The following is a 21,822-nucleotide window of genomic DNA, read 5'->3' on the forward strand; positions in this document are numbered from 1 at the left end:
TCTCAAAGCGGCTAACATTCTCCTTTCCCTTCCTCCCCCACAACATACACTCTGTGAGGTCAGTGGGGCTGAGAGACTGAAAGAAGTGTGACTAGCCCAAGGTCACCCAGATGTGGAGGAGCGGAGACGTGAACCCGGTTCACCAGATTACGAATCTATTGCACTTAACCACTACACCACACTGGCTCACAGGAGACACTGTAGAAGATCACACACTTTAAAAACGCTCCCCATATACACACAGAGAGATTCCGATCCACGGTCTTTATTCCGCTTCCTAATAAATAAGCCCCAGCACCTCTGTGGAACCTTGAACACAAAGGATCGTTAACACTGAACACAGCTACAAAACTGGGGGGGGGGGAGCCCCCTCACCACAACCTTGGTGAGGGGGAAGAAGGGAGAAAAGGGGAGGTCAGAAACCTGGGCCTTCCAAGGTCTTGAGTAGGGAGCAGAGAACATAGGGCTGGCAGACACACACCCCTCCCCAGGAGGGGGTGGATTTCAAGATTAGAAACCCCCTCAGGCAGTATTTGAAGGGCACCTGGGGCTCTGACTGGCAGTGCAACCTCATTTTAAAGTGACAGTATAGCTAGGCCTTGGCAAAGCCCATTTGTTGCCTGGGAGACGGGCCTAGGAGGAATCAGGCAAAGGAGTCGTGGAGTCTAGGAGCGTGGTGCTGCCCACATGGGAGTAAAAAATAAAAAAATAAAATGCAGGAGCCCCGACTCTGTGGCCACTGTGCTGCACTCATTCAGACTGCCCTCCTCTCAAAAAAAAAGAGAGAGAGAGAGAAAAGCTGAGTTTGGCATTTTCGTTGCGGCAAATAACGGATTAGGGCAGCTGGCACAGCAGAAACCTCCCAAAGCCAGAAAGCTTTCGGCATAGACTGGGATACTCCTGGACTTGCTGCCCACCCCTACACCAGTGATGGAAATGCATAAATGGGATTACTGGGATAAATGGGATTTGACCCAGCTGCTTCCCCAGCTGCCTTTGGCTCCTTTGCCTGGGCGTGCTCTTAAGTCAGGGATGGGGAACCTGTGGCCCTCCAGATATTGTTGGACTCCAACTCCCATCAGCCCCAGCCCCCATGGCCAGCAGTCAGAGATGATGGGTGCTTTAGTCCATCCACATCTGGAGGGCCATCCCTGCTCTATGTTAACTCTCATGTGGGCAAGGTGCACAGAACCCCCTCAAGGGTCTCAGAAGCTCTCCAACTTCTGTAAATCAGATTTCTGGCTACATAATGTTCAGGGCCATGCCTACCCTTTCCCCCTTCTGTCAGAGGTAATGTTGTTGAGAAGATCCCTTTAATAAAATAATTGGGCTCGCCAAAGGATGGAAACAGGAGGAGAGGGAGCAAGGAAGGATTCAATACGGACTCTTGGTTTCCCATCTCTCAACCACTTGTGTGTGTGAAAGAGAAGGAAATCACAGATCAATTGCCCTCAACATGGAGGAGGAAAGCGGGTCCTTGCTGTCCCAGCTGTTGAGTGAAATCTCAACACAAGAGATATAGGCACCGCCACCTGTCCTCTAAAGTTCCCAGTCACACACACTCCGAACAACAGCTGGAAAGAAGGTAAAGAAAGGATGCTGGAGCAGCAGAAGTCAAAAGCTCTCTGGGGTCCTGTGAGGAATATAAATAGCACTTAAAGGGGGGGGGGGGATAAAATGAAGTCACTGCAGAGACCCTCAGAGAGAAAAAGAGAGAAGGAAGATGCTCCAGGAGAAAGATCCCCGAAGCAGGAAAGTGGTGGCGGTGGAATCCATCACTGCAAGTGGCACTCTTGAGGCTAAGGTCCAGCTGTTGGTCTGGCGAGGAGTGGAATGTCATCCCCTCGGACGCATGCCGGCCATGGGAGGTGGGTGCCACCGATCCAGCAGCAGTTTCTGAGCAACATCCTTAGTTAGGAGAGAGGGAGCGCTGGGGGTTTCACTCCGGCTCCAAGGGGGGCTCGGCCACCGTGATGCCCTGGTGCAGCTTCTCGAGGGAGATTTTCATCTGCAGGGAAAAGGACAGCGTTAGCCCTCCCTGGAGGCAGTTGAGTAAGGAGTGGTCATCATTAGCAATGAGGCCCAGGAGTGGTTTTATTGTCAGGGCCTGTGGTAGCCACAGGGTCACTTTCCCAAACCCCATCTGTTGTGGTGCAAACAACAGCTTCAAAGAGAGGGTTTTCAACTGGGAAAATGGCTTGCGGGTGGCAAAGTTTAGGAAACCAACTCTGTCTCAGCACCATGATTCGAATCCTCCCCCCTTCACCTCACATCTCCTTAATGCTGGAGGAGGAAGACAAACGCAAAGAAACTCCGGGGTTTGTGAAGACTGAGAAAAGGAAGCTCAGCACAAATATTCCTCCGTTTGCGCTGAAAAGGACTTGGTCCTTTGTGCATGCCAATGCAATCATGTGCAAAAGATTTGTGTTTTTTAAATGCTCCAAGCATGCAGAAAACACCACTGCCAGAGATTCCCCTGCTGACTACAGGGCCCCCAAACATTACCCAGGGGAGAAGAAGGGGAGCTGGTGGTGCAGATCTATCTGCCAACCAAAGAAGTGACTAGGACTAGATACCCCCCCCCCAACACCCTCCGTGGAAAAACGGTGCTATTGCCATTAACTTCCAGTAACATCACTGAAGCAGTCAAATACAACATTTCCTGTTTGCCCAAAGTGGACACACAGGGGAATGTTTCTCCAGCCAGGAGGACTTCCTGTTGCACCCGGTCTGGAGCATCCTCCCTGTGTGTGTGACCAGGTAGATGGGAATGACCCAAGCAGAACCTACAAAAGGGCTGGTCACACAGCCACCTTCCCCTTTTCGCCTTCTCTCCCTCTTGCCTTTTGCTGTCTGCGGGCTCTCAGCCAGCAGCGCATGGGCTCATCCTTCACAGAGGATGAACCCACACTTTTCTCTGTAACTGTAATTACAAGATAAAGCCTGCCTTCAGGACCATACTGTGAACTGAACGTAAGTAAACTTTATCATTACAGTGGTACCTCGCTAGACGAATGCCTCGCTAGATGAAAAACTCGCTAGACGAAAGGCATTCGCTAGCGAAAGGCTGTCTCGCAAGACGAATTTTCCTATGGGCTTGCCTCGCAAGACGAAAAATTTCCGCGGTTTTTCCCCCCGTCAAACCGCTCTTCCCCCGTTGGTGCTTTGCAAGACGAAATTTTCGCTATACGACAGCACTCGCAGAACGAATTAATTTCGTCTTGCGAGGCACCACTGTACTTTTAAAGGAAGACGGTTGTGTCTTTATTGTTTTTAAGAGGGAAACTAAAGGGCAATTTCCAAGAACAATCCAATCTGGACAAGCCACACTGGATTACTTAACTCAAATAATAATAATAATAACAACAACAACAACAACAATAATTATATTTGTACCCCGCTCATCTGGCCGGGTCCCCCCAGCCACTCTGGGCGGCTTCCAACAAATATTAAAATATCACAAATTAAAAACTTCCCCAAACATGAATCCATCAATTAGCTTCCTGCAATGTACAAGGGAATGTGCTCTGCTACTAGCTTGCTAGCGTGAGTGAGGAAGGATAAAATTTAATCAATATATTCTCCCCTACTAGCCACAACATTCCCACACAAACAAGGGTGCTCACATTAGCTCCCCATTAGCGCCCTCACGACACCCCAAGCTGCAGACCTCACCTCATCTAGAAGCTCCACGGAGGCCTTGAGGATCTGCTTCCACTTCTGAACCTCCACACTGTGAAACCGTTTCTGCAGCTCCAGGATCTCAGCCCATTCAGATGCTGTCTGTGGTAGCTTTCTGCCAGGGAGGAGAGAGAGAGCGTACTCTTAGCTGCAATCAACAGGGAAATGTCTTCAAAGCCCCCCTCATCTCCATGTCTTATGTGCTCCTCCACAGTGCTATTGCTCCTACCCCACAGACCAGTTCCACAAGTCCTCTGTATTCTTAAATGCAGCCCACTTTCCCCTCTCACCTCCCTTCTAACTGCATGTTGCCAATGCATTTAATTTTAACAAACTACGGGGCCCGAATCCGTCGTTTCGGAACATAAAGGTAAAACAGAAAAAGGTCGCATTCTCACACTTCTCTCCTGGTTCCTTACCCACTGGAGAGCGCATAGGCCTGCCATGATTCAAAGGTCCGGGCTGTGTGCTCCAGAGACCAGAGCCTGTAGAATAGCATCATGTTCAGGATAACCAAGACCACAAGGCTGGAGAGAGAAAGAGAGAGAGAAATGGCTTGGAAGAAGAAGGGACCACTCGGGCCAAGCTCTTGCCAAAGCAGCGAACCTGTGCCTTGTTCGAACCACTTCAGCCTCTACATTAAAAAAAAAAAAAACAAGTAGAAATTTATAATGTCAAAGAGAAGCATTATCAACCAGCTTCTCTCTGACATGCTACTCTTCTACATGAAGGGGATCTATCTACTTGTCTATATAACATATATATTCAACTATGGGCTTATCCACTTCCTCTTGTCCCACTGTCCCCCCCCCCAGGGAAAACAGCTCTTTAGCACTCAATCAAAGCAAAAAATGACATTTGCTCTGATTTAGCACCAAAGGGTGGATTTCCCTTGGGAAAGGAGCGGGGCACGGGGAAAACCGCTTGGACCCGTGCCTAGAAAGCGTGAGTCAAGCAGGGCAAGTGGAAGTGTGGACGAGCCCCTGCGTTTTACTCAAGAGCAGACCACTGAAATCAATGGACCTAGCCTAGTCACGTTCACTGATTCTGATGGGTCTATTCTGAGAAGGTCTAGCGTCAGAAACAGCTCGGTGGGCAGTATCCAACAAAACAGTTCCGCGAGCGCAAGGGCTTCTGGCTGCACAGTGGAACTTCCCATCGCCCTCCCCTCCAGGAGCATGCCCTAAATCTATTCTCAGGTTTTCCCCAATCCTCCAGAGCACATCTGGGGAGGATCCATGGGATGCAAGAGAGGAAGTTCTGTGCAAATAGAAATCCTTGAGCTAACAGAACTACTTTGTTAGATACCGTCAGAGGCAGTCAACAGTTCCATCCAGCTTGGTTAATGTTCAGCGGTAATGGGCATTAGAATATCCTGGGGGGTGGGCACCATGTTGGCATTCAGCCAGGTGACACACATACCCTCAAAAACAGGTTTTCCACTTCAGTCATAAGTCTTCTAGGCCATAGAAAACACCCCTGTCCTGTGGGTCCCCCTGTCTAGTTATTATTGACTTACAAGGTGTTAGGAGCAAGGGGAGAGTCTTGCTCCTTATATCAGGCCAGGCTATTTGTCCATCTTGCCTAAAATTGTCTGCGGACTGGCAAGGTCTCAAGCAGGGACTTTTCACATCGCCTACTGCTTTTTGCTTGCAATAGCACAGGCAGAACCTGGGAACCTGACTGAGCACGTGTTTTGTAAAGTACATGTGCTCTGCCATGGAACTACGGCTCTTCTCCATGTGTTTTAACTTTCTGGAGCTATCCATGCATGTACCAGGCGCTTCCGGCTCGACCGCGGAGCTATGGCCCCTCCCCAGCTCCTTCAGCCTTTTTGCAAACAAGAGGACCCGAGTTCAGACCCTGCAATATTGCTCAGTTACATTTAGATCTAAGAACGCACAACCCTTTACAGCTTCCTCGCTCAGAGCATTAAAAATACAAGGCATGAGTGCCTATTAGCGTACGCTACGCTGAATGGATGATGCCAGCATCTGACATCTCTCTTTGGGAAATCAATAGCATGTAGCTCATTAGAGCGCAGTATTTAAAGAAAGTAAATGCAGGGATTCAACACAGATGCTGGTGAGGGTGGTTGAGACAGGGCATGGGTCTGCGCCATTTAGCTTAAGTGGTAGCAAGCATTCTCCCCCTCTCCCCCTTGTTAGGAAAACAGCCTGGTGCGATAAGAGACAATAGTCTGTGATGATCCCTCCAGGTTAGTTTTTAAGTGATCAAGTGGAGGCTGCGGCGATAATATCGAAAATGTACAGATCATGTTGCAAATGCACTATGTGAACTCAGCCTGAGCTGAAGGACAGCAATATACAAGTCTTGATCCCTGTGTAATCCATGATTTTACACTTTTTTATATTGGATGCAAAATTCAGCATGCCAGTAGTCTTCTTTCTCTTTTTCTTGCTTTCTTTTGCATTCTTTGTTCGATTTTATTTCTTTCGCGTTATCTCTCACTTCCTTACTTTCTCTCTTACATTCTCTCTTTCGCATTCTTTCACACTATTTTCTTTCTCTTTTGCTTTCTTTTTCACATTTGCTTGCATTATCGCCTTCTCTCTTTTGCATTTTTCTCTTTCAGATTTCTTTCTTTTGCATTCTCTCTTTCACATCCTTTTTCTTTCACAGCCTCTCTTTTCTTTCTCCCTCTTTCACATTATTTTCCCCTCACATTTTCTCTTGTTTTGTTCTCTCTCTCTCTCTGAAAATGCCTGGCTCACAGATTAAGCTTTGATCAAGTGAAGGCAGAGATGGGGGGGTAAGGGGTCAGAAGCCACAAAGAAGAGAGGAAAAAAAGGGCTAAGCAGGAGGCGACCCAGCCGTCGGGGGGGGGGGGGGGACACAACTTGGGTGTGTCACAAAGCACTTTGTTCCTTGCCATAACTGCCAGGCACAGGCAAAGATAAGGAGCAGTATAACTTTGCCAGGGTAAAGAACTCAGGCTGTCTGTCTATGGATCATTATTTTCCTTTTCCTTTGCTTTTAATTCAGATAAAAGCCCTGAGTACAAGACAACCAGTAAGGGGGAAAGGGCAAGCAGGGGAGGGTGCAGGGAGAAAGTGGAGGACAAAAGGAGTGGAGGAAGGAATGCACAGATGAGTGGAGGATGACAAACAGGCTCAGGGACAGGGAGCCAGAGGAGATGGTTGTGGCGGCAGGGAGGAGGGTGGCAAAGAGCATAAGCAGGGAGGTGGTGGGATGTTATCTGTCAGCATCCAAGGCAAGGGATGGTGTTTGTGAGTCAACAGCAGGGTCAGTGCAGGATGGGGTTCAGGTTAGGGGCAAGGTCCAAAGGGGGCCCAAGGCAGAAGCACAGTTGGGGGAGTGAGACTGGCATACGATACCTCACACAGATCCTGTGCGGAGGCAGAGGTAGAAGAAGGAAAGAAAAGAGACGTGTGACGCTTTGCTCGTGCTTCAAGCCCAGAAAAAAAACCAAAACAAGCAGGGGATCCTATCCTGAGTCTCTCCCCCCCTACCCCAAATGCTCACCATTACTATTAAACAAGCAAGGCCGCTGACCCTGCTCTTGCATCTTTCTCACGGCAGAACAACACACAGAAATGGAAGGGAGGGCAAGGTTTAAGAGACGCAGGAACCAGGAGAAGATCATGTGTTGATCTCATCCAGTACTGGCTGCCGCTCTCTGGGATCTCAGGCACCAGCAGTGAAGGAAGCCGCTTGGCCACCCGGAGCAGCAAACCGGGGGTCGGGGTGTCACTCTGTAGCGCGCATGCGCAGCATCGCTACATACAACGCATGCGTCACTATGTATGATGCATGCGTCACTACGTAGCGACGCTGCACATGCGCGCTACGGAGTGGCGGCGGCAGAAAGCCGCGGAGCGAGGCAGCCTCACTCCGCAGCTTGCTCGCAAACCTGCTCAGCGCGCACTTTGCTGCTTCCGGCTGCGGGCAGAGGCGAGGGGCGGGCCAGGGAGGCGTGTCGAGGCTCGGCTTGGGTGTCATGGGGGGGCGCCGAGTGTCACCCCTCCAGGGTGGCACCTGGGGCAAAGCGCCCCCAACGCACCCCCCTTGCTCCGCCCCTGTCAGGCACAGTGTCTTCCTGATGCCCCAGGGGCCCATCTGCATGCAAAGTGTGTGCTCTGTCCCCCCTGAACCAGGCCCCGCCCCTTACCCAGCACAAAGAGAGAAAGTGGTGAGCGAAAACCTTTGCTTCATACACTTCAAGACATCGGGCTAGATGAGCACGATGCAATAAACATGGCAACCATGGGTTGTGGGCTGGTGCTGACCTTTAAAGCCCTAAACGGCCTCGGCCCAGTATACCTCAAGGAGCATCTCCACTCCCACTGTTCAGCCCAGACACTGAGGTCCAGCTCTGAGGGCCTTCTCAGTAGTGGTGCCCTCCCGTCAGATTTCAAACATGAAAAGCTACACAACTTTCCAAAGGCATCTGAAGGCAGCCCTGTACCAGGAAGTTTTAAATGTCTGATGTTTCACTGTGGCTTTATAATTTGTTGGGAGCTGCTGGAGCAACCCTGTCATATGGGTGGCATGCTGCTACAGCTGCTACTACTACTACTACTACTACTATTACAGTGGAACCTAGGTTTTTGAACGTGCCTCGGAAGTCAAGCAGCTTCCAAGGCATGTTTCTCCATTTTCTCCATTGAGCTTGCAGCCAGCCCTTTATGCCTCGGCTGTCAAACGTTTCAGAAGTCGAACGGTCTTCTGGAATGGATTACGTTTGACAGCCGAGGTTCCACTGTATTTATTACTACTACTACTACTACTACTACTACTACTACTACTACTATTTCCTATGCTTGTCCTACTCAAGAACAGGTTGTGCTCTTACTTTGCCTCCCAATCTAGCTCACGTCTACACTGCACATTTAAAGCACTCTTATGCCACATCAGCAGTCATGACTCCCCCCCCCCCCCCGCCAGCTTCCTAGCTGGTAGAGAGTGCTGGGAATCATAGCCTTGCAAGGGGTCTCCTAATAGCTCTCAGCACTTAAACTACAGTTCCCAGGACCTTGCGGGGTCAAGACTATTAAAGTGGTGCTAGGGCACTTTCAGGTATGGTGTGCGGGTGCTTTGCTAGGAGATGAGCCCCACTGAACACAGTGGGACTCACCTCTGAGTAAACGTGCCTGGGGCCGCGTCAGCTCCTAAGAGGCTCTAGATCAACCCCAACCCCAACCCTTCCCACTCCCCGTTTCCCAAGCCAGCAGCTGCCTTACACCAAGCTGATGATGAGAATCACGGTGGAGACGGTCTGGCCTTGCCCTTGTTCCGATAGCTGCTCTGAGAGCCGAGAGGTCAGGCTGCCTGCAGAGAAAGGAGAAGGCCCACAGGTCAAGGGCTGTTGCAAGCATCGTGCCCTGCAGATCCAGGGAGACAACCCACTGCGGAAGGCGCGGGGACAGGATGGACCCCGGCCCGCTGCCTTCCGTGCAAGGGGGGCCTACCTGAGGGACGGATGGTGCGGGCTGCCCCCTCGCCGTCAGGCAACGTGGGGAGCGGGGGCTCAACGTGGGGGGCTCTCCAGCTTAGGGTGCGCTTCCGGCGACGCAGGCCGGACAGGAGTCCCCGCGGCTCCTTGCCATGGCAGCTCTCTTCCAGCAGGGCCTTCTCTGCCTGTACCAGCGCCAGCTCTGGAACAGAGGGAGCGGGAGGGGAGGCTGAAAGCTCCATAGCAGTCTCCCAGGGGAAGCTGGTCCTGCCCCCCCCACCTCCAACAGCCCTCTGCCGACCCTCTATAGGCAAGTTTTAACCGTTTGATGTTTTATTGTGTTTTCATATCTGTTGGAAACCACCCAGAGTGGCTGGGGCAACCCAGTCAGATGGACGGGATGTAACAACAACAACAATCAGCCCAGGCTGTCAGGTCCCTTCTCCTTCGTCTCAGTTTTGCCTTTGTAGGATTCAGCAAGGAGGATGGGGACAAAACTAGCATTAGCGATCTCTGCCCGTCCTTGACTCTGGCGCCACCTACTATTGGGCTCCCTGCCTCCCACCCTAGCAGTTCCAATGAGCACCAGCTACCACTGCTTTCTCCTCCAGAGCATGCCCACAGATAAAGCAGCCCAGACCCCAGGCCACTGAAACCACGGGGCGCCATGATCCCCCACATGGGACAAAGCAGGGGGCAATCCCAGCCCCTGAGGCCCTGGTAGCGCTGCTCTGTGCTCAGGTTTCTGGAGTGGGAAACAAAAGGGCACTCCATACCCAAGTGCTGAAAGTATTCTTCCACGCCGCTCCAGGCGTTTTTCTCAATGAGCGTTTTCACCAGGTTCCATGGCTGCTTCCGGTACCGGATCTCAGAGGAGACTCTGCGATAAAGGAAATAAACACTTCTGATGAAGCGGCCTGTGGCCTGTGAAAGCTCACTCCACAGACCCTATGGAAATTTACAAGCAGAGGCTAGACGGCCATCTGCCAGGGATGCTGTTATTATATTCTTTGTTGCACTGAACAGGGGGGTTAGACTACTCTGGGGTTCCCTTCAACTCTGTGACCATATGGTTCCATGATAAACGCTCCTATGGCAGGGATGGGAAACATGTAGCCCTTCAGGTGTTGCCCCACCAGCCTAAGCTGGTATGATCAAAGTACAGTGGTGCCTTCGTTGACTGTGTCGACCACAGCAAACTATGGCAAGTTCTTAAAGAAATGGGAGTGCCGGATCACCTCATTTGTCTCCTGAGAAATCTCTATGTGGGACAAGAAGCTACAGTTAGATATGGATATGGAACAACTGATTGGTTCAAAATTGGGAAAGGAGTACGACAAGGCTGTATATTGTCTCCCTGCTTATTTAACTTATATGCAGAATTCATCATGCGAAAGGCTGGACTGGATGAATCCCAAACCGGAATTAAGATTGCCGGAAAAAATATCAACAACCTCAGATATGCTGATGATACTACCTGGATGGCAGAAAGTGAGGAGGAATTAAAGAACCTTTTAATGAGGGTGAAAGAGGAGAGCGCAAAATATGGTCTGAAGCTCAACATCAAAAAAACTAAGATCATGGCCACTGGTCCCATCACCTCCTGGCAAATAGAAGGGGAAGAAATGGAGGCAGTGAGAGATTTCACTTTCTTGGGTTCCATGATCACTGCAGATGGTGACAGCAGTCACGAAATTAGAAGACGCCTGCTTCTTGGGAGAAAAGCAATGACAAACCTAGACAGCATCTTAAAAAGCAGAGACATCACCTTGCCGACAAAGGTCCGTATAGTTAAAGCTATGGTTTTCCCAGTAGTAATGTACGGAAGTGAGAGCTGGACCATCAAGAAGGCTGATCGCCGAAGAATTGATGCTTTTGAATTATGGTGCTGGAGGAGACTCTTGAGAGTCCCATGGACTGCAAGAAGATCAAACCTATCCATTCTCAAAGAAATCAGCCCTGAGTACTCACTAGAAGGACAGATCCTGAAGTTGAGGCTCCAGTACTTTGGCCACCTCATGAGAAGAGAAGACTCCCTAGAAAAGACCCTGATGTTGGGAAAGATGGAGGGCACAAGGAGAAGGGGACGACAGAGGATGAGATGGTTGGACAGTGTTCTCGAAGCTACTAACATGAGTTTGGCCAAACTGCAAGAGGCAGTGAAGGATAGGCGTGCCTGGCGTGCTCTGGTCCATGGGGTCACGAAGAGTCGGACACGACTGAACGACTGAACAACAACAACAACAACAAGGGTTAGAATTAGGGTTAGGGTCGGTGTTGTTTTATGTTTTCTTGTGGTTTTGATTCATTTGCAGTTGGTTTGCTTTTTCAATTTGTTGTGTTGCTGCTTTTTCATGAGTTGCAAGTTTGCTGGCTTTGTAGTTTTCTGGATACTTTCAGTTTTAATTCTGAATGCCAGCTGGGGAGCACAAAGCCTCTGCTTCCCAGCTGAGAGATCCCCACCTCGCTCCTGCCTGCACAGGAGTAGGAGCTGGATTGGGGCTGCTCAGCTGGAGAGGTGCAGGCTCCATCACACTTTTCCACTGAGGGGTGCGTGGCTGCGTTCACCTCAATAGAGAATTTTAAAGGAGCATCACGTGGCAATGCGGAGACAGCCTGACAGGTGCCTCAGCAGCAGTTTAGGGGCTCCCAGATGCAGCTGCCAGGCTGCCTCCACCTTTGCCACCCCAGCAACTATTCCACCTGGCTGCCTTCAGGTGGTGCAGGGCCTCTGATAATGAGGTGGGGGCTCCTTTGGCCCTTGAGGGGAGAAGTTTAAAGGAGCCCCCAACCGCGAACCCCTCAATGGAAAGTGTGACGGAGCCTGCACCTCCCCAGCTGAGCAGCCTCGATCCAGCTCCTACTCCCATGCAAGCAGGAGCAACGGCACTCAAAACAGAAGTGTGGCCCTGAAAAAGGAAGTGTAACACTCAAAATGGAACAGATTAGATTCCAAAAAAAGTTTGCACACTAAGCTGTTTGAAAACTGAGGTACCACTGTACTGTTTTGGGAGGACAGGGGGCAGGCAGGTGTGGAGGACTCCCTGGTCCTGAATGGGGTAACTGTGCCCCTGAAGGACCAGGTGCGCAGCCTGGGAGTCATTTTGGACTCACAGCTGTCCATGGAGGCACAGGTTAATTCTGTGTCCAGGGCGGCTGTCTACCAGCTCCATCTGGTACACCAGCTGATACCTGCCCGCAGACTGTCTCGCCAGAGTGGTGCATGCTCTAGTTATCTCCCACTTGGACTGCTGCAATGCGCTCTGCATGGGGCTACTGTTGAAGGTGACCAGGAAACTACAATTAATCCAGAATGCAGCAGCTGGATTGTGACTGGGAGTGGCTGCCGAGACCACATAACACCGGTCCTGAAAGACCTACATTAGCTCCCAGTACGTTTCCGAGCACAATTCAAAATGTTGGTGCTGACCTTTAAAGCCCTAAATGGCCTTGGCCCAGTATACCTGAAGGAGCGTCTCCACACTCTCATCGTTCTGCCCGGACACTGAGGTCCAGCTCTGAGGGCCTTCTGGCAGTTCCCTCACTGCGAGAAGCGAAGTTACAGGGAACCAAGCAGAGGACCTTTTCGCTAGTGGCGCCCACCCTGTGGAACGCCCTCCCACCAGATGTCAGGGAAATAAACAACTATCTGACTTTTAGAAGACATCTGGGCAGCCCTGTTTAGGGAAATTTTTAATGTTTGATGTTGTATCGTGTTTTTAATATTCTGTTGGGAGCTGCCCAGAGTGGCTGGGGAAACTCAACCAGATGGGCAGGGTATAAATAATAAATTATTATTATTATTATTATTATTATTATTATTATTAGTTGGGGATGTTGAGAGCTGCAGTCCAACGTCACCTGGAGGACCATAGGTTTCCCAACCCTGTTTTATGGCGCCAAGGGATTCTCGCTGGTTTTACCTCGAGAGATAAACTGGGTCAACACGCCACGAGGAGAGGAAACCAGGCCTGAAGCTGTGGGGACAAGGGGGGAGGAACCAGTACCTGAGTCGGGCCTTGCTCTTGGCCACGGCAGTAATACAGTATCGATGCGCTGTGTAGAAGTAGTCCTGGTACGGGATCCCCTGTGTGATGACTTCCGAGTCGACCACGCAGCCCCCGCTCTTGGAGCTGGTACGGAACAGAGTCTGGCCGTCAAGCAAGACAAGGGAGAAGAGAGACCTGTGAGTTCCACAGTCGTGCACACATTTTACAGAAGAGCAGCCACCTTAACTTGCTTGCAGCAAACTTAGCAAAGTCTTGTAGCACTTTCAAAGCTTAAAAAAATTATTACAGCATAAGATTCCGTGTGTGTGTGTAATGATCGATGAACTTGCCCATGAGGCAAGGTGAGGCAACCACCTCAGGTGTCAGGATCCTCAGAGGAAGCAGATCCAAGGAGTGCATCACCCGCTGTTGCTGCTGCGGCAACAACAGTTGTTGCCTCTACAGCAGCCTTTTGGTGAAAAGGAGGCATTGGTGGTGCCCTCCCACCCTTGTTCCATACGTGGATCTTTATTCCTTCCTTATTCCTTGTGTACATCTTCACTTGCCCCTTCTTTCCTGGCTAGGAGGTGGGGACGCCATTTTGTGACTTGCCTCAGGTGCCAAAATGCCTTGGGCCGGCCCTGACTGTGATGACAAACAAAGGGCGCAGACCGCCCTGCACGAAGATCACCACAAACCTGACTTCAGAAATGACAATATTTACACAACCAGCAGGGGAACATTTCAGTTTATCTGGACAGTCTGCCGCTGATCTTGACTTAGCCACACTCAAGTCAAATAATTTGAATGGGAAGCTTTGGTGCAAAACTGCTGAGCTACAATTTATCAAGGAGTCCTCATTTTGGTCTGAATAGAGGCAATGGCTTTCTTTCCGATATAGATGGTAATTAACTCAGATTGCTAAATGGGATTGTTTTATCACCCGTCATCTCTGGTGCAAAGGCTAACTTTGTTTATCTTGAATTTCACTATCTGTACTTTTTGCATTTTACTTCCCTCAAGACAAAATCACACCATATGGCTGGGATCGGTTCCAAGGGTTATGCGTATATTCATTCCCTCCCTTACGCGTGACTGGACCGTGCAGACGTGCAGTAAAAAGAATTATATAATTCAATTTAAACCCGGAAATGGTGGGAGAGAGCTGGAGTGTCCTCATGAGGAGACCCTCCCTGGAGCCAGAAGAGGAAGGCGGAGGAAGCCTTGAAGAGACCGGAGGCACAGCGGAGCTTTGTTTGCGCTGCTCAGCCTAACCACCTAGCAGCTGGGGTGTGAGGTAGCGCAACAGCCACAGCCACTTTTCTGTGCATCCTCATGCCTCCTGCCAGTCCCAGAGCTTCAATTCTGGTTGTGGAACTTTTTGGATACAGTATTTTTAATAAGGAATGGGGAAATTTTATAACTTATCTTAAAGGCCATTGTAAACAGTTAAAATTGTTAGGAGGATTGGAATATTACTTGGGGTTTAATGGTGAACTTTGATTACGATGGAGAGGAAAAATTATTTGGATTTTTACAAAAGACACAGGAGGAAATGATTAACAATAGGACCCACAAAGGGGAGGAGGGAAGTCCAAGAGATTCCTCGGAATCTTGTTTTTATGTTGTATGTTGGATATGTGACTGTAAAATTTTAATCTGAAAACCAAATAAATAAATTAAAAGTAATTTTAAAAAGCTCTTTTTGTGACGGGTAACTCCAAGTGGACCTGGCACAAAAAGAATTTTTGAGCTCTCAGCCTTCCTCCCTTCCAAGGCAAGGCCCACTTGGCGTGCTCTCTGGATCTTACAAGATCTTGCAGGAAATTCCCAGAAGCCAAGCAGGCCTTGCCCGGGACTTCCGATATTTCCCCTCAACCAGGCTGCCTTCAACCACGCATGGTTGAAATTGCGTAAGTCAAATGCATGTAATGTGTAAGTTCACTGTACTTACTAACCCCACCCCACCCCCTGCTCTTTGTTTAGTCAACGGTTCTGAGGAAGCAATTGCTGAAAGGCTTTTTGAAATCCAGTCAGCTCGCTATAAAAAGGGCACACTCCCCTCCCCCACCGTCTTCTTTTTTTAAAAGAAGAAGAAGAAGATGCCTTTGCACACCCACACCTGAGTCTCCACTACAGCTGCAGCCTTGGGGCCCAACGGGTTGGTGATGGGGATTGTGTAGGAGATGACGCGGCTTTGGTGGCACTTGTTGTCGCCGGTCCACGAAGTCAACGCCACGTCTGCGGGAGAAAAGGGGACATATCAGGAGAAGGAATTCCTTAGTTATTGTGCTTTTGAAAAAAACGGAGTGGGTAGGTGGAGGGAAACAGTATGTGAAAGTTTTAAGATCAAATTATTATTATTATTATTATTATTATTATTATTATTATTATTATTATTTATACCCCCCATCTGGCTGAGTTTCCCAGGCACTCTGGGTGGCTCCCAATTGAGTGTTAAAAACAATACAGCATTAAATATTAAAATCTTCCCTAAACAGGGAAATCATGCAGTAAGAATCACCTGCTGCCTGTCCTGAAGGTCCTAAAAGACCTACATTGGCTCCCAGTACGTTTCCGAGCACAATTACAATGTTGGTGCTGATATTTAAAGCCCTAAACGGCCTCGGCCCAGTATACCTAAAGGAGCATCTCCACCCCCATCGTTCTGCCCGGACACTGAGGTCCATCTCTGAGGACCTTCTGGTGGTTCCCTCACTGCTGCGAGAAGTGAAGTTACAGGGAACCAGGCAGAGGGCCTTCTCGGTAGTAGCACCTGCCCTATGGAGAGCCCTCCCATCAGGTGTCAAGGAGATAAAGAACTACATAACTTTTAAAAGACATCTGAAGGCAGCCCTGTTTAGGGAAGTTTATAACGTCTGGTCTTTTATTGTGATTTTAATTCTGCCGGGAGCCGCCCAGAGTGGCTGGGGAAACCCAGACAGATGGGCGGGGTATAAATAATAAATAATTATTATATTATTATTATTCTCAGTCAGGACATGGAAGTGGCTCCCAAGGATTCCATTCGGAACTTTTCCCAGCACTATCTAAGGCAGTGTTTTTCAACCTTTTTTGGGCAAAGGCACACTTGTTTCATGAAAAAAATCACGAGGCACACCACCATTAGAAAATGTTAAAAAAATTAACTCTGTGCCTATATTGACTATATATAAAGTAATTCTCTTGAATAGGAATCAAATAAACATTTTTTTCCCCACGGCACACCAGGCAACATCTCGCGGCACACTAGTGTGCCGCGGAACAGTGGTTGAAAAACACTGATCTAAGGATGCTGAGGATTGATCCAGATACCTTCTGTGTACAAAACAGAGGCTCTTTGTCACTGAGCTGCGGCCCTCCCTCCTGCAAATTGGGATCGGGGCGAAAAGACAATGTTGCAAAATGGATTTGGGTCTAAGCGATGCAGAATGACAAAAATTGGCAGCATCCTTTGTTTTGCAGCTTGAAACATCCGCCCGAAACCCTGCTCCTGAACAACAAGGGAGGATGTAGCCTTGGAGGCGTCCCCGGGTCCTCCTTACCTGTGAACTTGCGCTGGTCCAAGAATCCGTGTATGAACTGGGAGTCGCTGAAGAGCATCTGCTGCAGCCTTTCAGCTCCAACATGATAAACGGTATTGATGAGCAACCTCCCCGGCAGGTCCGAAAAGAAAGCATCCACCTCGGCTTGAGGAGAAGGAGAAAAGAGTTCAATAATAAAATTATTATTATTATTATTATTTATACACTGCCCATCTGGCTGGTTTCCCCAGCCACTCTAGGTGGCTCCCAACAGAATAATAGTAAGAATAATGCGATAAAACATCAAACATGAAAAACTTTCCTAAAGAGGGCTGCCTTCAGATGTCTTCTAAAACTCTAGATAGACGTTTATTTCCTTGACATCTTATGGGAGGGTGTTCCACCACTACCGAGAAGGCCCTCTGCCTGGTTCAAGCGCAACAGGGGCACCACTAGGTACTTAAAAGAGTCAGGGCACGGGGCCCATAACACAAATTTGCATAATATCTGCATACGACAATTCACACACACACACACACACACACACACACACACGGTTGCACCCCCACCCCACCCCATTTAACAGTTAGAGAGTGGGGAGGTGGGGGCTGCCCTCACCTTCATCTTGCGTTGAGGAAGAAGAATTGCTCATGTCCGTAGGGAGCTCCTCACTGGGGAGTGGGTCCCCCTCCAGGGGGGACATTGGCGGCCCTTGTGGCAAATCGTCCCTGGGAGGTTCTGTTGCTGAGGTCACTGTGTGGCTGGAAGAGGCATCCACTTGGCTGTCAGTGTTCTCATCTGGGTCCTCTGCCAGCTGGGAGGAAGTGAATGGGCACAGTTAGTGAGCAAAAGCTTCCCAAATGTTCACCAGACATGGGAATATTTGGTGCGTATTTGGCATTGAGCATCAGCACCTGACATCTGGGAAGGGGGGGGGCAGCAGCTGATGCCTGGTGGTATTCTGACAGCTTCCGTGCAATAGAAGTCAGGATGACATGCAATGGAATTAAGTACAGCTAAATTTTTGTACAGCTGCAAATCTAACGCAGATCATGGAATCTTACATACTAATAGCAAGCATGCTCTTTGGTAACCTATCCTTATGTACCCAAAATGGGACTATCCATGAAGAGATATCAGGGGTTGGGGGACACAGCTATAAGAGGAATGATCTTGCTCAGTGCTGCAGAACAGTGACTGATGCTGGAGAGTGTGAAAACAGAAAACCAAGGAGGAGTGGAAATGGAATGGAATACCTTGGAAAAGGGTATGGCTGGCTAGCTTAAATCTTGAGCAGCTGCATTGAGCAGTGACAATTTTTTAACGGTTCCATTTCCCTACCTCTAATAAAACTCATGTATCTCCTGTGGAATCCTGACAATCATTTTTCTGTTTCTGTATGTGTATGTGTGTACACACACACACACACACACACACACACATATATAATGACTGTTTTATTGCGGCACCTGATAAAATGGACTCTAGCCCATGACACAATAAATCTGTTGTCTTTAAGGTGCCACAAAGTTCTTTTTGCCGTTTGTTATGACAGACTAACAAAGCTACCTCCTTTGGAAACTTTAGGTAGCACGTGAGCCGTTTTTCTTAAAGGCTCAGAGCATATCTAAACGACAAGCACATCAGCCTTAAACCAATCTTAGCCTCACGGCTTCATGCTAAAGAATCCCAGAAACTGTAGCTAGCAAGAGTGCTGGCCATTCTCGAAACAAGATCCTTAGTTCAGTTTCCTTTTAAGGGGAGGGAATGTGTTCTGAAGTAGTTCAAAAGCCTGTCATTTTCCTGAAACGTCTTACATTATCGGAAAGTAAAATCATAAAACTATTTTAGCAGGAAGTGTTTAGGTATGTCAACTTCGTTTTGAGGGCTCCCTCTGGATGTTATTCTTGGATATTTCCCAGCTCTGTAGGGCTTGACTAAACAACAATTACAGATACAGAGAGAGAGAGAGTCTTTTTGGCCGTGAAAAAAGCAATCTCGCAAAACTGGACTTCTAAAAATACTCCAGATCTTGAAACATTTATCTGTTTTGGCAGCAAGCAGGGAAGGAATGGTTTTATTACGTGAGATAAAATCCCTTGATCTGATTTAATTTGCACTCATTTCCTGGACATGTTTTATTTTAATTAGTGGGGAAACTTTCCATGGTCCTCCACTTGCCTCTTCCTACACCTTTACTTGTATTTCAAGCTTCCTCAAGGAACCATTCCTTCGTTGCTTGGGCTACAGCAGAACCCTTGCATGTTGCAGAGCATTCTGGGGGAAGATTCCAGAATATTCTCTGCTGCTCCAGAGACCAATAGGTGGGAAACACAAAGGCAGATTTTGGCAAAAAGCTACGAGGAGAGACGTTCAAATGGTGACTCATACAGACTTCAAAAGCCCCCATATCTGAACCCTGCCATCCTCACCGAGGTGGTCCCGTCACTGCTGCTGGCCAGCGAGTTGATGCTCTGACTGGTGTCCCTTTTGTCCAGGAGGGGGCTGGTGTCCAGCTTGAGGTCTGTGCTGCAGCGGGAAGTTAAGTCGCTCAGGTCAATGACATCCCCAGTCTCTTTGGGGCTTCTGTTGGAAAGAAGAGCCAGGGAAATGTAGAGACAAGGAGGGGTTTTTTAAAAAGAAGCCCTGGACATGAAAGGCTGGCCTAAAAAAGGAGTCAGAATGTACAATACCCATATCCACAATCAATTTAGTGGCAACTTCAGCCACTGGGTGGGGCTAACTCAGCATTCCTGAGCCTGGGTTTGCCAACTTTGGGGGGCCTATGGGCACATTTGAAAACTGGAGGAACTGTTGGGAACACCACACACAAACACAGACTGCAACCTATTCTACTGAAGGGAGTTGCAGTCCAGCAAAGCCTGGAGAGCCACAGGTTCCAGGCCTCTGCATTAATGGTGTGTGAATGCTCTCTCTCTCTCGCACACACATTTTCTTGGGGGAGAGGGAAGAGACTTTCTCTTACAAGTGAGAATGTGGGCAACACTCGGACCACACCTTGATTCAAATTTGGTAGGGCCTCTTGGAAGGGGGATGAGACAAAACTGCTGCACAAGCACCCCCAGGTAAGAGGCTTGGAGCAAGCAGAACTAGGAGAAGGGTTCTTGCCTGAGACTTTGAAGAGGAGCTGCCAATCTGTGCAGCCAGCACCGGGCTAGGTGCACCCGATTAGCCTGATTCAGTAGAATGTAACCTTGTATTTTAGCCTATCTCCCCTGGCATCCTTATAGTTACACTGCAGTCAGGGTGGGGGGGGGGCATTATGGTGTCTGCAGGGCGGTGTACACTCACCCCAAACCATTGATCTCATCGATGGGAGAGACGTAATCATCATCCTCACTGGTGAGGCCGAGTTCAGAGCCATAGCATTGGTGGACAATGTGCCAGAGCTCTTGAGGGGACAACGTCTGGGAGGAGAGCGCAGCATTAGAAAAGAGAAAAAGCACTGCAGTTGAAGAGCACGGATGAACAGAGCAAAATCAGTCCAGGCTTATCTGTTTAGTCCTGACACTGATACATGCAACACATACCCCCCCCCTGCAGTCTAGAACCCAGCATTAAACATCTGGTTCCTATTTTCAGAAACTGGGCAGAGGCTTCATTCACACAGAGACAGAGACATACAAAAAAAAAAAAGGCAAGATCTGGAACTCCAGTGCTGAAATATAGCAAGGACTGAGCTTCAAGCTACCGTATCCTAGGTTGCTTCTGCAGGAGCAATGGGTCCATTCTTACCTTATCCAGGAGCGTATTCTGCCAGAGGCGGAAGATCAGCATGAAGCAGCGGTCACGGGCCCCAAATGAGGTGAAGAAATGCTGGGAATGGCAAGTGAAAAGAGAGCCTGAGATCAGTGCCCCAAGATCAGTGGGATCAAGGTGAACATTCATAGCTTCTACCTACAGGTTGTGTGCATGCTGTCGTTGCACAGCAGGGCTGAGGAACCTGCAGTCATTCAGATGTTGCTGGTCACCAACTCTCATCATATGTGGCCACTGACCATCCTGGCTGGCACTTCTGGGAGCCCAACAACATGGGGAACCCAGTATGGGGGGCTGATAAAGTGTAGAAAGCAAGTGTTGGAATCATCACCTATCAACCTCAAAGTTCCGCTTTGCTTGGATTTTCCTTTGCAATACTGTTTGCCATGCAACATGGCGGGGGGGGGGGGGAGAATGAGTCAACGTGACACCATTTGATCAGACAGGTTATGGGAGTTCGTAAACCTGCCAAAATGGCCCACCAGGATTGGGGTCTTTGTCTCACCTCAATGTTCCTCATTATCAAAGTTCACCCTCTTTCTAGTCACACTTGGGCTCTGGACTAATTGCCTGCAACAACTACATCCTGCTAGCTGTCAATCAACAGTTGCTAAGGACAGTTCGAATCTTGAGATCCACAGAGCGCATGAAGTGAACGAGACTGTGGGAGTGGGAGAGTCTACCCTTCTTTTAACGTGGAATTTCCTGCCTTGGAGGTTTTTAAGCAGACCATCTGTCAGTGATGCTTTAGCAGAGATTCCTGCATAGCAGCAGGAGGTTCGACCAGATGATCCTTAGGGCAGTGTTTTTCAACCTTTTTTGGGCAAAGGCACACTTGTTTCATGAAAAAAATCACGAGGCACACCACCATTAGAAAATGTTAAAAAAATTAACTCTGTGCCTATATTGACTATATATAAAGTAATTCTCTTGAATAGGAATCAAATAAACATTTTTTTTCCCACGGCACACCAGGCAACATCTCGCGGCACACTAGTGTGCCGCGGAACAGTGGTTGAAAAACACTGCCTTAGGGGTCCCTTCCAACTCTACAATTCTATGATTCTACTGTTAAGTACAACAAAAGCAATTAAATGCTATTAAGGGGCAAGTAGCTCACATGAACTGTTTCAGAGGCACACCCAATTCTTGCATGCACCGAGAGTCACCCGATGTTCTTTTCCCTTTTTCTTTTGCGGGGCATTGCCCCTCTAGCTGAGATAACGTATCAGAAGCAGGGGACATAGGAGATACCTAGGAAAATAAAAGGCCGCACATTCTGCAGAGACTAATCTCTGCAGAGCACAGCCTGTCCAGACACTGATAAAACTTTAGCTGAAAGGTGGGGTGAGGAGGACAGGAACTCTTGGGTCAGGGTGAAAACCAGCAACTGTGGGCTGGAGGTGAGGCC

The 21,822-nt window shown here is 48.9% G+C and overlaps 1 protein-coding gene across 7 annotated transcripts in view; it reads right to left on the reverse strand.

Annotated features, from left to right (window-relative positions):
- Nucleotides 1-245: 245 nt before the first annotated feature.
- GRAMD1A (GRAM domain containing 1A) overlaps nt 246-21,822 on the reverse strand; it is a 50,622-nt gene continuing 29,045 nt past the window's right edge. For 5 of the 7 annotated variants that reach the window (XM_033158147.1, XM_033158146.1, XM_033158144.1 and 2 more), the window contains 14 exons: nt 20,388-20,468; nt 19,944-20,059; nt 19,064-19,217; nt 17,250-17,445; nt 16,653-16,796; nt 15,230-15,348; nt 13,126-13,268; nt 9,895-9,998; nt 9,135-9,320; nt 8,907-8,994; nt 7,041-7,052; nt 4,101-4,208; nt 3,676-3,796; nt 246-2,008 (listed from right to left, as the gene is read on the reverse strand). In XM_033158147.1, the coding sequence (XP_033014038.1) occupies nt 1,940-2,008; nt 3,676-3,796; nt 4,101-4,208; nt 7,041-7,052; nt 8,907-8,994; nt 9,135-9,320; nt 9,895-9,998; nt 13,126-13,268; nt 15,230-15,348; nt 16,653-16,796; nt 17,250-17,445; nt 19,064-19,217; nt 19,944-20,059; nt 20,388-20,468 (1,641 nt within the window). In that variant the 3' untranslated portion in view covers nt 246-1,939. The remainder of the gene's footprint in view (nt 2,009-3,675; nt 3,797-4,100; nt 4,209-7,040; nt 7,053-8,906; nt 8,995-9,134; nt 9,321-9,894; nt 9,999-13,125; nt 13,269-15,229; nt 15,349-16,652; nt 16,797-17,249; nt 17,446-19,063; nt 19,218-19,943; nt 20,060-20,387; nt 20,469-21,822) is intronic. The other 2 variants (XM_033158149.1, XM_033158145.1) reach the window with 2 other exon arrangements.

This window comes from Lacerta agilis, chromosome 8 (assembly GCF_009819535.1).
Source record: "Lacerta agilis isolate rLacAgi1 chromosome 8, rLacAgi1.pri, whole genome shotgun sequence".
Classification (NCBI taxonomy): Eukaryota; Metazoa; Chordata; class Lepidosauria; order Squamata; family Lacertidae; genus Lacerta; species Lacerta agilis.